At 38.9% G+C, this 16,588-nt stretch overlaps 1 protein-coding gene across 3 annotated transcripts in view; it reads right to left on the bottom strand.

Moving 5' to 3' along the window:
- L2HGDH (L-2-hydroxyglutarate dehydrogenase) overlaps window positions 1-16,588 on the bottom strand; it is a 50,872-nt gene that overhangs the window by 18,242 nt on the left and 16,042 nt on the right. Inside the window, exons 1-3 of one of the 3 annotated variants that reach the window (XM_082647113.1) lie at window positions 14,386-14,496; window positions 3,931-4,093; window positions 2,621-2,655 (exon numbers count right to left, since the gene is read on the bottom strand). In XM_082647113.1, coding sequence (XP_082503239.1) covers window positions 2,621-2,655; window positions 3,931-4,087 — 192 coding nt within the window. In that variant the 5' untranslated portion in view covers window positions 4,088-4,093; window positions 14,386-14,496. Of the gene's footprint in view, window positions 1-2,620; window positions 2,656-3,930; window positions 4,094-14,385; window positions 14,497-16,588 lie in introns of those variants that run through there. The other 2 variants (XM_082647111.1, XM_082647112.1) reach the window with 2 other exon arrangements.

Here is a 16,588-nt window from a genome sequence, read left to right as displayed (position 1 = left end):
GTCTTAGTTCCCAAGGGAAAAAGGCTTCCATTAGAGAATAAGCAATGGTTGCATTAAGTTAGAAATTGATACTGCCACACTTGGCCACTTTGGGTTCCCCCTGCCAGTGATCAATAGGCAGAGGGGATTACTGTACTGAGTGGGGTAATTGCTTCTGACTCTCAAGGAGAAACTGAGTTGCTACCACAGAGAGGGCTCAGGGATGATAAAGAGGAGTACATCTGGAATGTAGCTCTCCTGGGACATGCCTTAATTTTCCCATGTATTATTATAAAACTTAATGGAAAGTACCACAACCCAAAACAGGCAGGGCTTCTAATGGCACAGACACTTCAGGAATGAAAGTTTGATTTACCCCACCAAACTAGGAACCATGACCAGCTGAGATGCTTGCCAAGGGCAAAGGGACTATGGAATGAGTAGTGGAAGAAGGAAATTATAAATATCAGCTATGACCACATGTCTGGTGACAGAAATGAGGAGTGTAGTAGCTATGTGTAATTCTTCCTTATTTTGAAATAAATATATTGTCTATAAATTACCCAATTATTTCTTTATCCTCATTATTATGGACTGAATTGTGTCTCCCCTAAATCCATACGTTGAAGTCCTAACGCCCAACGAGACTGTATTTGGAGACAGGACCTTTAGGGAGGTAATTAAGGTTAAATAAGGTCACAAAAGTGGAGCCCTAATCTAATAGGAATGGTGTTCTTATAAGACAAAGAGATACCAGAGGTTGCTCCCTCCTACTCTTTCTCTGCACATGTGCACGCACAGAGAAAAGGCCACGTAAGGACATAGTGTGAAGACAGTCATCCACAAGCTGAGAAGAGAGATCTCACCAGAAGCCAACCCTGATGGCACCTTGACCCTAGATTTCTAGCCTCCAGAGCTGCGAAAAAATAAATTTCTGTTGTTAAAGCCACCCCGTCTGTGGCGTTCTGTTAAGGCAGCCCTAGACGACTAACACACCCATCTCTGTCACTCCCCCACTGTCTAACACCTCAACTTCAGTACTATCGACATTTGGGGCCAGATACCTCTTTGTTCTGGGGGCCTGTCTCTCACATTGTAGGATGTTTAGCAGAATCCCTGGCCTCTACCCACTAAATGCCAGTAGCATTGCCCCCCTTCTACTAGATGTGACAATAAAAATGTCTCCAGACATTGCCAAATGTCTCCTAGGAGGAGAAACTGCCTCCCGTTGAGAACTACTGATTTAATATAAGATGCTTAAATTGTGGTTAACCTTTTATCTCAGTATTTAAGTTGCAGGATCTCAAAGGGGGAGAGTGACTCAGCTAGAAAAGAAAAGAACATTCATGATCAATAAAGTAGACTTCGTATCTTTTTTGGAGAGTAAGCATGTCTTCAGGTGTATGGAAGATAGTTGCACCTTGTGGATGGAAGCATAATCTTTCTACTCTCTTCATTTGGAAGTTAAATATGGTTATAAGGGGTGTGAATGGATGCCAAGTTGAAAAGGGATGGACTGCAGGGGGTTATACTGTGTCGATCTGGTTAAGCTGGGAACAACAATTCTTCCCTATACGGTTCCAGCTTAAAGCTGACCAAACAGGAATTGCATATGGTTTGGCAGGCAGAAGTACAGCAGCAGCCACTATTCTCTGAAGGTCATTCTAGTCCAATGAAGTGACAAACACCCATTGCAAAGTAAATTACAGCTCCACATTCAGCTTCCCAACTACTGCTCCTACTGATCAGGCACTGCTCCAGCCCACTGCTTGGGTATAGGCAGAGGCAAGAGCCCCCCATATCTCCTCGTGAGCTTCCTGCTTGCATTCCCACTTCAGCAGCTAGACACATGTGGCTTCTCAGACTGGCTGGAGATGCCTCTGATCTACCAACTCCCCTTCTGAACCTGCACTTCCCCAGATCCTTTAAAAATTGTGTAAGGGGACTTCCCTGGTGGTCCAGTGGGTAAGACTCCACACTCCCAATTCAGGGGGCCCAGGTTCGATCCCTGGTCAGGGAAATAGATCCCGCATGCATGCCACAACTAAGAGTCCGCATGCCACAGTGAAGATCCCGCATGCCGCAACTAAGACCCAGCACAGCCAAAATTAATAAATAAATATTTTTTAAAAATGTGTAAGGCCTAATTCCTATAATATACTCATTGATGACTCTACTCTCCTGACTGAACTCTGATCGTTCAATGAACATACAGCTAACGAAATGCTTCTATGCCATTCAATAATTCTTGTTTTAGACTATGAGAAGATGAAGAAAAGTAGTCCATCTCTCTCTGCACAACCTGCTCCCTGCCCCCAAAGTCTTCTCATTAGCAGACAGTTAATAAGTTAATGTAGATAAGTAGGCAGAGCAATAAAACTATCAGTTTTTATTACTCTAAGTGCTTATAATCCTATCCTTTGCTGGCACAAACACTTCATGAAGACATTTCCAAGTTGAAACCCTTCTTAGAATGAAAGCTGTTACACTGCTCTCACAGGATTTCTCTCAGAATAACTTTTACATTAGACAAATTTCATTCAATGACATAAGATACAGCACTGTGGTTAATTCAACTTTTTAAGAAAGGAGATGACCGTAGATAAAGTAGATTAAAGTAGTTTTGCTTAAGAATCTTTACCTTTGTATTCCTTATAACAACTGGGTATTTCATCCCTGAAAAAAAATTAGTGAAAGATTTATTTTTAGCAAAAGAAAGCCTACATTAAATAAACATTATTCTAGTAATCATTTAAAGGATTGTCTCTGTCATAACCATTATTGCCTCCTACTTTTCATTCTAAAGTTTTTTACCAAGTAACAAGATTAAACTAGTTCATATTTGACAATATACAAAACTCTGGCATGTTTTTAGCATATTTTATTTTAATTCATTTAATCTATACTTATAAACCATTCCCCACCCCAGCTCCAAAATAGACAGTCCCAGCTTTTCTGTGAACTGCAATCCTAGAAAACAGGCTATAAAATGGATCAGCATAAATCAGTATGCATTTTCTCACAGAACTAATGCTATGACACTTGTTGTTCAAGTCTTGGTTATCTGAATCCTTGCGGATTCTAAGTTGTATAGAGAAGCAAGAGTTATCACAACACAGAACTTCCAATGATAAACTATTTATAAAATTAGTTCGCAATCAGATACATGTGATCTCAAAGACCTATAAAGCATATGTACAGCAGGTAAAAAAAAATATGATCTACTTACTTATATCATAGATTTGATTGATTATGCTACCTGTCTAACAATCTCAATTATTTAACAATTTTGCTCATCATCTTAGAATTTAAAAGGACACTGGGAGAATGACTCAGATAGCCCAGATCTCCTTAAAAACCTGTCAAGAAAGAATGAACTGAACACTACTTTTTTTCTCCTTCAAATTTCCCAACAATGAATTTAAGGCTTAAAAACTAATTCATTTGGTTTTAAAAAAAAAATTGTCCCCAAAGCAAAACAAAACAAACTCTAAGTACAGGCTACAATGAAGGAACTGGGGGGGGGTGCCGGGTGGAGGGGGAATTCAGAATGGCTGAGTCATGTCCTATCCCCAGACAGTCTGATTCAGTAAGACTGGGTGATGCTAAAATCTGCATTTTTAACAAGCACTCCCAGGGGATTCTGACTAACCTGGATAGGGAAGTGTTTGCAGGCTAACTTTCCATAAACAGCCTTGGCAGTTCGGGATTTAGCACTAGTCAGAAGTGTCCCATCAATGCCTAGTTCTATCAGCACAAGACTCACTAGAAGTCCCAGTTCTCCCATATCCGGTCTCACCCTCACCCCTTCTGTACCTGCCTCCAGCTCTGGGCCCTTACTGTAGCCTAGCTTCTGGTGGCCCTCTTGCCAGCGCTACCCTAGCCAAAAACAGTCCCAAGTTTGTTCAGAAGTCAATTCAGTATTCAAAAGAAAAGACAAGGATTGCTTACCATCTTTACTTCTTGAAGGACTTTCTTTAGCCATTTCAATATCTTCTACTTCAAAATTGGTCAAAACAGAGCCACCTGCTTCTTGGAAATCCTGGGCAAATGACAAAGCCACCTGCTGATAGTCCACAATGCCAGTATGAGGACAATCAATAGCCATTAGACCCTGGCACAGAATTGTGAAAAAATCAAGACAATACAATTAAAAACCACTGAGCATAGGTTGTGTGATAAATTTGATTTTTGGCTGAATTTTTTTATTGTTTATATTGATGGATAACACACAATTAGCCTTTCCTGGCAAACATCTGATAGTCTTAAAGAAAAATAAAAGTGCTCAATTCAATGCCTAAATTTGAAATTGAATACATATATAATTTGTCTAACAGATAAAAGAAATAATACTAGCTAAATAAGAAAACCTCTATAATCAGGAAATAATTCTCCTCCTTAGGGGAGTTAATTTTTCCAGGCTCTTCCAGCTGCTACAATGAGTTTTTCTGTTTTATTTATACCTTACCCTATCTGATTCTGATTCATATCTGATTGTGAATCAAATAGTGTATCACCAATTATATTTTAAACAAACTGTAGAGATTTTTCCCAGTAGTATATTGTATGTCATGCACACTCAGTGAGAGCTCAGAGTTGTTCACAGTGTTTGCCGAGTGTTGATTTGATTTGCTGCAGAATCTATCTTCAAGACTACAACTACTGAATGGAGATTTTATGTGGTCAATTCAAACTTTCTCTTCAGGTAATATGAGAAATTAATAGCCTGGGTCTTTTGTTGCTGTGTTGGGGGGTGTGTGTGTGTTGTCACTCAAAACATGTTTAAACTCTATAAATGAATGATCTACAACCATACCTATTTAATTTTTTGGACTAAGTATTGAATGTGCATTGGCTTTTCTAATTCTGAAGAAAAGGAAACAAGTAGCATTTCACAAAGTATTGACTACATTTTGGTGAATCCTTGGAAATGGCACCATTTTCTGTTGCCTTATTGTATATAAGAGTATATCAGTTCTCCCAATCAATTGCCCCTAAGAGCGTAGCCTGGTTCCCAGGATAAATGGCGCCCAGAAGTTGAGTACGACAGGTAAATGCTGCTATCCTCCTGTTTGGCCAGGACTGCACTGTTGTTACAGTTTTACAATGATATCTGATAATATTATTTTAAATATCTCATCTGTATTCGCTGCTCCACCCCTACCCCAGTGCATTTACCTGCTTGGCCTTTAAAAGTTTTTGACTTTGCCACCCATCCCTGACCAATGCTTCCAAATGGCCAGATGACACTAAAGGTGAAGGCTCACAAAATGCCTCACAGTCTCTTTTCACAAACTGAACATAACATTTGGCAAACTTCATCATTTTCCTGACAGTCTTGCTTCCAGAATATGACAGCATTTGCCAAGAACAGGAAATCATTCCTTCTGTTTCAATACAATCACATGTAAGATTTTACATTAGAACTTACATTGCCTGAAATCCCTAAATTCGCAGGTCAAATAAGTATAATTCAACTTTAAACTACAAATGGTATTTGGGGTACAATAACCTTGGAAGCTAACTTAGGATAATACTAAGAGTTTAGCCACAAAAAATAAGAGTTTAGTTACAAAAAACTTCCTTACGTAGCATAAAAACTATGTGACAAGTATGATAACAGGGTGATAAAAACATGCTGTAAAAGTGTTTCATATCAATAGTTTTTTATAATCCCAAATATCCTCCTTAGTCATCTTATACTCCTATAACCCAGCACATGCCTGACACACAGAAGCACTCAACTATTTACTGACTGACTGAACTTTTGAGGGCTGTCTTTAAACTTACTAGATTCCTCCCCCCACCCCGGACCTTCCCTAACAGGTTTTCCTTCTTCCTTCCCTTTCTAGCCTTGGCTGTGACCGTCCTCATGAGATGTTGGTGTGCCCCGCCTATATGTGTAGTGGGGGGAAGGTGGAGCGAGTCACTGCTGCCCAGCAGTCAGACACTCTGGCCCAGGGCAGGGTTGGGGGACAGGCTGACTGTGTCTGTCAGCCAGCAGGCTGGGCGTGCACTGTCCAGGTTAGCAGGTCAGAGCTTGAATCTGAGGTTACGGCAGGTCAGGTGTCTGGAAAAGAACCAGGCAAGCAGGTCAGGGAAAGTTGGGAGCTGGAAGTCAGTCAGGAGGCTAGAGGAACAGAGGAACGTGTGCCTGACCAATAGTGCTAAAGAAAAGGCAGGCGGATCACCACAGCTAAGGTCAGAGGAGGCAGTCAGGATTTACCCACAGCGAGCACTGTCAAGAGCTATCCTTCAAAGTTTACAGAGGCAGTTTAAAATTTTCCAAGATACTTCCCCTAGGGGCACTTAATTTTCTTCTTAAAGAGATCTGGTCCAAGAAGCCCTTTCCGAGTTCTCCTGACAAACTGTTTCTTTCTGGAGGGCCTGGAAGAAACAGATGTGACCCTATACCATGGAAATTTCGCCACCCATTCTTGGTAGTGGTGGTGAAGTTGGGGGAAAAGGAAGGAATTTACTCAAGACACTTCTATGAAATAACCAGAGTATATTTTCTACTACGTATTGCCACCCCTAAATATCAATACAGCTAGACATTGATAACTATAATGTGGCATTCTATAAAGCAGATCACTACTGCAGAGGACTCAGAGAAAAGTAGGATATACCTCTTTTATGAGTTACACTATTTATTCATCTTTCAAGTGAGGGGTTCACTTCTGAGAAGATTTTCCTAGACTTTCAGAGTAAGCTAAAAGCTCTCCCTTACCTTGGCACAAGACAGAGTATCAGTTCTATCAGAAAACTTATCACTGTATTAAAATTGTATTTTCTGCTATACTACAACTTCCTTCAGGATGACAACTCTGTCTTACTCACTTTCATATCTGCAGTGCCCAACATAGTGTTCGGCACATAGTAAAGAAGAAAATGTCAGTTAAACTGAACAGAAACATACCAGTTCTGAGTCAGATCTGGGAGGAGGGGACTCTTTAAGTTGTACGACCTTGGAGAATTACCTTAACCAGTTTCTTCACTTATAAGACACAAAAATATGCATACATAATTTGATTATCTATACACACATACTTCATCCACCTCATTCCAAGACACGTGAGGATCACACGGTCAGGTACACAGAACAATATCCAGATTCATCCTGAACCTTTATGACTTATGAAGAGTTGTTCTGTTTTTTGTTTCTTTTTTAACAGTTAGGCATGATATAAAGAACCATGGGTCCATGTTTCTCTTTTTTTTTCTATCTTTAAAGTGCTGACAAGGATACATGACAGACAACGATTGTTGTTCCAGTTGATTAGCTGGAATCTTCCATATACTCCAGATTTCAGTACTGCCACGAAACCAATAATCCTGTTTTCCAAACTCCACAATCAATATTGTTTTTACATCTTGACTAAACCCACAGTAGGGTCAGGGGCTCATATGTGCTTTTATTTATTTATTTTTTTACACCAACCTTAAAGTGTGAAAGAGCTTTTCGTTAGTACATAAAAAGAGAAACACATGTTAAAAATTAGCATGCCTTCCTGGGGGAGGTTATAAATTGTTTTATTCTCAGATGGCAAGGTAATACTTGATACAGATCAGCGAGATTCTCACATCTTAATTTCACAACCAAATCCCATCAAAATCACATAAAGCTACAAAACAGCAACAGGTTTAGCTGTTTCATATTCAGGAAGCGCTCAATAATTTTTGTAAAGCACTGTTTAGATGTGAGTTTAAATGCTTCATTTTTGTTTTAGTAGACTTGATTTTTTAGAGCAGTTTTAGGTTCACAGAAAAATTGAGCAGAAGGTACAGAGATTTCCCATATATTTCCTGCCCCCCACATGTACAGACTCCTAATCTCTTTATTTTTTTTTATACAGCAAGTTCTTATTAGTTATCCATTTTATACATATTACTGTACACATGTCAATCCCAATCTCCTAATTCATCACACCACTAGCCCCGCCACCACTTTCCCCCCTGGGTGTCCATACGTTTGTTCTCTACATCTGTGTCTCAATTTCTGCCCTGCAAACCGGTTCATCTGTACCGTTTTTCTAGGTTCCACATACATGCGTTAATATACGATATTTGTTTTTCACTTTCTGACTTACTTCACTCTGTATGAGTCTCTGGATTCATCCACATCTCTACAAATGACCCAATTTCATTTCTTTTTATGGCTGAGTAATATTCCATTGTATATATGTACCACATCTTCTTTATCCATTCATCTCTCGATGGGCATTTAGGTTGCTTCCATGCCTTGGCTATTGTAAATAGTGCTGCAATGAACACTGGGGTTCATGTGTCTTTTTTTTTTTAATTTAATTTAAGTTTTTTTTTATACAGCAGGTTCTTATTAGTGATCAGTTTTATCCACATCAGTGTATACATGTCAATCCCAACTGCCCAATTCATCACACCACCATCCCCACCACCCTGCAGCATTCCCCCCTTGGTGTCCATACGTTTGTTCTCTACATCTGCGTCTCAACTTCTGCCCTGCAAACCGGTTCATCTGTACCACTGTTCTAGGTTCCACATACATGTGTTAATATACGATATTTGTTTTTCTCTTTCTGACTTACTTTACTCTGTATGACAGTCTCTAGATCCATCCACATCTCAACAAATGACCAAATTTCGTTCCTTTTTATGGCTGAGTAATATTCCATTGTATATATGTACCACACCTTCTTCATCCATTCGTCTGTTGATGGGCATTTAGGTTGCTTCCATGACCTGGCTATTGTAAATAGTGCTGCAATGAACACTGGGGTGCATGTGTCTTTTTGAATTACGATTTTCTCTGGGTATATGCCCAGTAGTGGGATTGCTGGATCATATGGTAATTCTACTTTTAGTTTTTTAAGGAACCTCCATAGTGGCTGTATCAATTTACATTCCCACCAACAGTGCAAGAGGGTTCCATTTTCTCCACACCCTCTCCAGCATTTGTTGTTTGTAGATTTTCTGATGATGCCCATTCTAACAGGTGTGAGGTGATACCTCATTGTAGTTTTGATTTGCATTTCTCTAATAATTAGTGATGCTGAGCAGCTTTTCATGTGCTCCTTGGCCATCTGTATGTCTTCTTTGGAGAAACATCTATTTAGGTCTTCTGCCCATTTCTGGATTGGGTTTTTATTTTTTTAATATTGAGCTGCATGAGCTGTTTGTATATTTTGGAGATTAATCCTTTGTTGTTTTGTTTGCAAATATTTTCTCGCTTTCTGAGGGTTGTCTTTTCATCTTGTTTGTAGTTTTCTTTGCTTTGCAAGAGCTTTTAAGTTTCATTAGGTCCCATTTGTTTATTTTTGTTTTTATTTCCCTTACTCTAGGAGGTGGATTAAAAAAGATCTTGCTGTGATTTATGTGAAAGAATGTTCTTCCTATGTTTTCCTCTAAGAGTTTTACAGTGTCTGGTCTTACATTTAGGTCTCTAATCTATTTTGAGTTTATTTTTGTATATGGTGTTAGGGAGTGTTCTAATTTCATTCTTTTACACATAGCTGTCCAGTTTTCCCAGCACCACTTATTGAAGAGACTGTCTTTACTGCACTGTATATCCTTGCCTCCTTTGTCATAGATTAGTTGACCATAGGTGTGTGGGTTTATATCTGGGCTTTCTATCCTGTTCCATTGATCTATATTTCTGTTTTTGTGCCAGTACCATATTGTCTTCATTACTGTAGCTTTGTAGTATAGTCTGAAGTCAGGGAGTCTAATTCCTCCAGCTCCATTTTTTTCCCTCAAGACCACTTTGGCTATTCAGGGTCTTTTGTGTCTCCATACAAATTTGAAGATTTTTTGTTCTAGCTCTGTAAAAAATGTCATTGGTAATTTGACAGGGATTGCACTGAATCTGTAGATTGCTTTGGGTAGTATAGTTATTTTCACAATATTGAATCTTCCAACAAAAGAGCATGGTATATCTCTCTATCTGTTTGTCTCATCTTTAATTTCTTTTAACATTGTCTTATAGTTTTCTGCATAGAGGTCTTTTGTCTCCCTAGGTATTTTATTCTTTTTGTTGCAGTGGTAAATGGGAGTGTGTCCTTAATTTCTCTTTCAGATTTTTTATCATTAGGGTGTAGGAATGCAAGAGATTTCTGTGCAGTAATTTTGTATCCTGCAACTTTACCAAAATCATTGATTAGCTCTACTAGTTTTATGGTGGCATCTTTAGGATTCTCTATGTATAGTATCATGTCATCTGCAACAGTGACAGTTTTACTTCTTCTTTTCCAATTTGTATTCCTTTTATTTCTTTTTCTTCTCTGAATGCCGCGGCTAGGACTTCCAAAACTATGTTGAATAATAGTGGTGAGAGTGGACATCCTTGTCTTGTTCCTGATCTTAGAGGAAATGCTTTCAGTTTTTCACCATTGAGAATGATGTTTGCTGTGGGTTTTTGTATACAGCCTTTATTATGTTGAGGTAGGTTCCCTGTATGCCCACCTTCTGAAGAGTTATCATAAATGTGTGTTGAATTTTGTCAAAAGTTTTTTCGGCATCTATTGAGATAATCATATAGTTTTTATCCTTCAATCTGTTAATATGGTGTATCACACTGATTGATTTGCGTATATTAAAGAATCCTTGAATCCCTAGGATAAATCCCACTTGATCATGGTGTATGATCCTTTTAACATGTTGTTGGATTCTGTTTGCTAGTATTTTGTTGAGGATTTTTGCACCTATATTCATCAGTGATATTGGTCTGTAATTTTTTTTTGTAGTATCTTTGTCTGGTTTTGGTATCAGGGTGATGGATGGCCTCATAGCATGAGTTTGCGAGTTTTCCTTCTGCAGCTTTTTGGAAGAGTTTGAGAAGGATGGGTGTTAGCTCTTCTCTAAATATTTGACAGCATTCACCTGTGAAGCCATCTAGTCCTGGACTTTTGTTTGTTGGAAGATTTTTAATCACAGTTTCAATTTCATTACTTGTGATTGGTCTGCTCATATTTTCTATTTCTTCCTGATTCAGTCTTGGCAGGTTGTGCATTTCTAAGAAGTTCTCCATTTCTTCCATGTTGTCCATCTTATCGGCATAGAGTTGCTTGTAGTAGTCTCTTAGGATGCTTTGTATTTCTGCGGTGTCTGTTGTAACTTCTCCTTTTTCATTTCTAATTTTATTGATTTGAGTCCTCTCCCTCTTTTTCTTGATGAGTCTGGCTAATGGTTTATCAATTTTGTTTATCTTCTCAAAGAACCAGCTTTTAGTTTTATTGATCTTTGCTATTGTTTTGTTTCTTTTTCATTTATTTCTGCTCTAATCTTTATGATTTCTTTCCTTCTGCTGACTTTGGGTTTTGTTTGTTCTTCTTCCTCTAGTTCCTTTAGGTGTAACGTTAGATTGTTTATTTGAGATTTTTCTTGTTTCTTGAGGTAGGCTTGTATTGCTATAAACTTCCCTGTTAGAACTGCTTTTGCTGCATCCCATAGGTTTTGGATTGTCGTGTTTTCATTGTCATTTGTGTCTAGGTATTTTTTAGTTCCTCTTTGATTTCTTTAGTGATCTCTTGGTTATTTAGTAATGTACTGTTTAGCCTCCATGTGTCTGTGTTTTTTACATCTTTTTCCCTGTAATTGATTTCTAATCTTATAGCATTGTGGTCAGAAAAGATGCTTGATATGACTTCAATTTTTTAAAGTTTACTCAGGCTTGATTTGTGACCCAGGATGTGATCTATCCTGGGGAATGTTCCATGTGCAGTTGAGAAGAAAGTGTAATCTGCTGTTTTTTGGATGGAATGTCCTATAAATAGCAATTAAATCTATCTGGTCTATTGTGTCATTTAAAGGTTGTGTTTCCTTATTAATTTTCTGTTTGGATGATCTGTCCATTGGTGTAAGTGAGGTGTTAAAGTCCTCCACTATTATTGTGTTACTGTCGATTTCCTCTTTTATAGCTGTTAGCAGTTGCCTTATCTATTGAGGTGCTCCTAAGTTGGGTGCATATATATTTATAATTGCTCTATCTTTTTCTTGGATTGATCCCTTGATCATTACGTAGTGTCCTTCCTTATCTCTTGTAACATTCTTTATTTTAAAGTCTATTTTGTCTGATACGAGTATTGCTACTCCAGCTTTCTTTTGATTTCCATTTGCATGGAATATGTTTTTCCATTCCCTCACTTCAGTCTGTATGTGTCCCTAGGTCTGAAGTGGGTCTCTTGTACACAGCATATATATATATATATATATGGGTCTTGTTTTTATATCCATTCAGCAAGCCTGTGTCTTTTGGTTGGAGCATTTAATCCATTCACATTTAAGGTAATTATCAATATGTATGTTCCTATTACCATTTTCTTAATTTTGGGGGGGTTTGTTTTTGTAGGTCCTTTTCTTCTCTTGTGTTTCCCACTTAGAGAAATTTCTTTAGCATTTGTTGTAGAGCTGGTTTGGTGGTGCTGAATTCTCTTAGCTTTTGCTTGTCTGTAAAGCCTTTGATTTCTCCATTGAATCTGAATGAGATCCTTGTCAGGTAGAGCAATCTTGGTTGTAGGCTCTCCCCTTTCATCACTTTAAATATGTCATGCCACTCCCTTCTGGCTTGTAGAGTTTCTGCTGAGAAATCAGCTGTTAACCTTATGGGAGTTCCCTTGTATGTTATTTGTCGTTTTTCCCTTGCTGCTGTCAATAATTTTTCTTTGTCTTTAATTTTTGCCAGTTTTTTTGCCAATTTGATTACTATGTGTCTCAGTGTGTTTCTCCTTGGGTTTATCCTGTGTGGGACTCTCTGTGCTTCCTGGACTTGGGTGGCTATTTCCTTTCCCATGTTAGGGAAGTTTTCAACTATAATCTCTTCAAATATCTTCTCAGGTCCTTTCTCTCTCTCTTCTCCTTTTGGGACCCCTATAATGCAAATGTTGGTGCATTTAATGTTGTCCCAGAGGTCTCATAGGCTGTCTTCATTTCTTTTCATTCTTTTTTCTTTATTCTGTTCCGCAGCAGTGAATTCCACCATTCTGTCTTCCAGGTCACTTATCCGTTCTTCTGCCTCAGTTATTCTGCTACTGATTCCTTCTAGTGTATTTTTCATTTCAGTTATTGTATTGTTCATCTCTGTTTGTTTGTTCTTTAATTGTTTTAGGTCTTCGTTAAACATTTCTTGCATCTTCTCGATCTTTGCCTCCATTCTTTTTCCGAGGTCCTAGATCATCTTCACTATCATTATTCTGAATTCTTTTTCTGGAAGGTTGCCTATCTCCACTTCATTTAGTAGTTTTTCTGGGGGTTTATCTTGTTCCTTCATCTGGTACATAGCCCTCTGCCTTTTCGTCTTGTCCACCTTTCTGTGAATGTGGTTTTTGTTCCACAGGCTGCAGGATTGTAGTTCTTCTTGCTTCTGCTGTCTGCCCTCTGGTGGATGAGGCTATCTAAGAGGTTTGTGCAAGTTTCCTGATGGGAAGGACTGGTGGTGGGTAGAGCTGGCTGTTGCTCTGGTGGGCAGAGCTCAGTAAAACTTTAATCTGCTTGTCTGCTAATGGGTGGGGCTGGGTCCCCTCCCTGTTGGTTGTTTGGCCTGAGGTGACCCAACACTGGAGCCTCCCCGGGCTCTTTTGTAGGGCTAATGGCAGACTCTGGGAGGGCTCACGTCAAGAAGTACTTCCCAAAACTTCTGCTTCCAGTGTCCTTGTCCTCACGGTGAGACACAGCCACCCCCCACCTCTGCAGGAGACACTCCAACACTAGCAGGTAGGTCTGGTTCAGTCTCCTATGGGGTCACTGCTCCTTCCCCTGGGTCCCGATGTGCACACTACTTTGTGTGTGCCCTCTGAGAGTGGAGTCTCTGTTTACCCCAGTCCTGTCAAAGTCCTGCAATCAAACCTCGCTGGCCTTCAAATTCTGATTCTCTAGGAATTCCTCCTCCCGTTGCCAGACCCCCAGGGAAGCCTGACATGGGGCTCAGAAGCTTCACTCCAGTGGGTGGACTTCTGTGGTATAAGTGTTCTCCAGTTTGTGAGTCACCCACCCAGCAGTTATGGGATTTGATTTTATTGTGATTGCGCCCCTCCTACCATCTCATTTTGGCTTCTCCTTTGTCTTTGGATGTGGGGCATCTTTTTTGATGAGTTCCAGTGTCTTCCTGTCGATGATTTTTCAGCAGTTAGTTGTGATTCCAGTGCTCTCACAAGAGGAAGTGAGAGCACGTCCTTCTACTCTGCCATCTTGAACCAATCTCCTAATCTCTTTAATACTAGTGTATTTCCCCCTTAAGTATGGCATCAGTCTAAATAACCAGTTCTGCTATACACTGAATGTCTGTGTGCCTCCAAAATTCATATGTTGAAACCTAATGACCCATGTGACGGTATTTGGAGGTGGGGCCTTTCGGAAGTGATTAGGTCATGAGGATGGAGGCTTCATGAATGGGATTAGTGCCTTTATAAAAGAAACTCCAGAGAGTTCCCTTACCCCTTATGCCATGTGAGAACACAGCAAGAAGATGGTCTATGAACCAGGAAGTGGGTCCTCACTGGACATCAAATCTTCCAGAGCCTTGATCTCAGACTTCCAGCCTCTAGAACTGTGAGAAATAAATATCTGACATTTATAAGCTAACTGGTTCATGGTACTTTGTTGCAGCAGCCCCAACTGACTAAAACAAGCTCTTATATGAGTTATTCACAAGCCTGGTTTGAAGACATCCTAGGATCTCTCTACAATGTTTTTAAATAGCCTATTTTACTCTGCAGAGGAATTGATATGGCTTAAAGGAAATAAACAGAATAAAATATTGGGTTACAAGCAAAGCATCAGCAAAGGGGGAAAATGTAAAGCAGGAGGAAAAGAACAAACATAACTAAGTTATCTTAACAGATTTCATGAAAAGTTCCCAAGTATCTCAAACAAAACCAATTTGAATTCACTAGAACTACTGCTTAAATAAGCCCAAAATAACATCTACCACTTCTTGAGGATTAACATATGCTGGATGCCTTACATATATCACTGTATTTAATTCTCAGAACAACCTGCATTTTACAAATGAGGAGTCTGAGGTTTAGAACAATTTTAACCCACTCAAGGTAAACAGCTGTTAAATAGGCAGAAATGAGATTTAAATTTATGTCTGTCTGGCTTCTCAGCCACCACATTCTGCTGCTCACCTTATGTCAGATCCTACTTTATGGAAAAAAAAAAGACAGAATATAGTGAGATAAAATAAAGAATAATATGTCAAAATTCCCTGAAGTCTAGAAATTACTAACCTATGATATTCAAGAGTAGCAGAAAGAAATTAGGTAGTCTAAAAGTAACTATAAATAAGTGGTGTCGATGGTATCATGGTGAGCATAGCTGCCTTCCAATAGTAAATATAAATAGCTTTGACCTCCCACCTCAAGGCTCCCCTCTCTCCCATGTCCAATTCCATCCTATGTACCAGAACTTGATTAACCTTCCTAAATTAGCACAGTTTGCATATCATTTTCTTGCCTAAATCCTTCAGTGGCTCCCTACTGTTAGATCAGGAGCTGGTAATCTTTTCTGTAAAGGGCCAGATAGTAAATATTTTTGCCCATGTGAGGCTTAGGATCTCTGTTTCAATTACTCGAGTTGGCTGTTTGGCACAAAAGCAGCCATAGACAACACATAAATGAGTAAGTATGATTGTTCTCCAATAAAAATTTATTTGTGGACACTGAAATTTGAGTTTCATATAAGTTTCATGTGTCACAAAATATTATTCTTCTTTTAATTTTTTCAACCATTTAAAACAGCTTATAGGTCTTTAAAAACATGTGGTGGGCTGGATTTGGCCCACAGGCCATAGTTTGCCAATCCCGGCTTAAGACCGTGTAGCATTTGCCCAAAGCCTGAAAGAAATAGCCAAAATTAGATATTCAGTGAAGGTGTCTTCTTTTTTAAAAAAATCAGTCATTCATTCACCATCTCAGAGAGATAAGAAATGCTTGGGGAGAGGAAAAGGGAGAAGAAGACCTACTCCCACAAGTTAAACACTTTGATTATTCTGACTGAGTCTGAGGGGAGGGAAGGGTGAGGTTTTCTGGAGTTGAAGATGCTATGACTTTCTCTGCAGGAAGAACTCATTTAACACTGTTTGGATTCCTAGTCTCTTGGGAACTTTATACTAATTAATAAAATCAAATATTTTGATCTAACTTTAACTGCACAACTACAGATAACTTAAGGGAAAAAAATCTATTTCTATCTTGTCTTTTTGTGAAAGGATTTGAAGCAGCCTGTAAAAACAAACAAACAAGAAACACATACAAAACAATATATGCTAGCATTAAATATTGAGCCAGACAAGTATATGGGTTGGAAAGGAAGAAATAAGTTATTACTTGCAGATGACATGATTGTACACAGAAAATACAAAAGAATTGGGACTTCCCTGGTGGTCCAGTGGTTAAGACTCCACACTTCCACTGCAGGGGGCATGTGTTCGATCCCTGGTTGGGGAAGTAAGATCCCACATGCCATATGGTACGGCCAAAAAAAAAGAAAAAGAATTTATAGACAAACTATTAGAATCAATAAGTGAATTCAACAACCAAGATGAATACATGGTCAAAAATCAATTTGATTTCCATATATCTGTAATGTATAAGTAGAAAATAAACTTTAAATAACAATACTATTTATGAGAGTA

Source organism: Grampus griseus (genome assembly GCF_964374135.1).
Source record: "Grampus griseus genome assembly, chromosome: 2".
Lineage (NCBI taxonomy): Eukaryota > Metazoa > Chordata > Mammalia > Artiodactyla > Delphinidae > Grampus > Grampus griseus.
The sequence above is the reverse complement of the archived record's forward strand: the minus strand, read 5'-3'. Positions and strand labels throughout refer to the sequence as shown.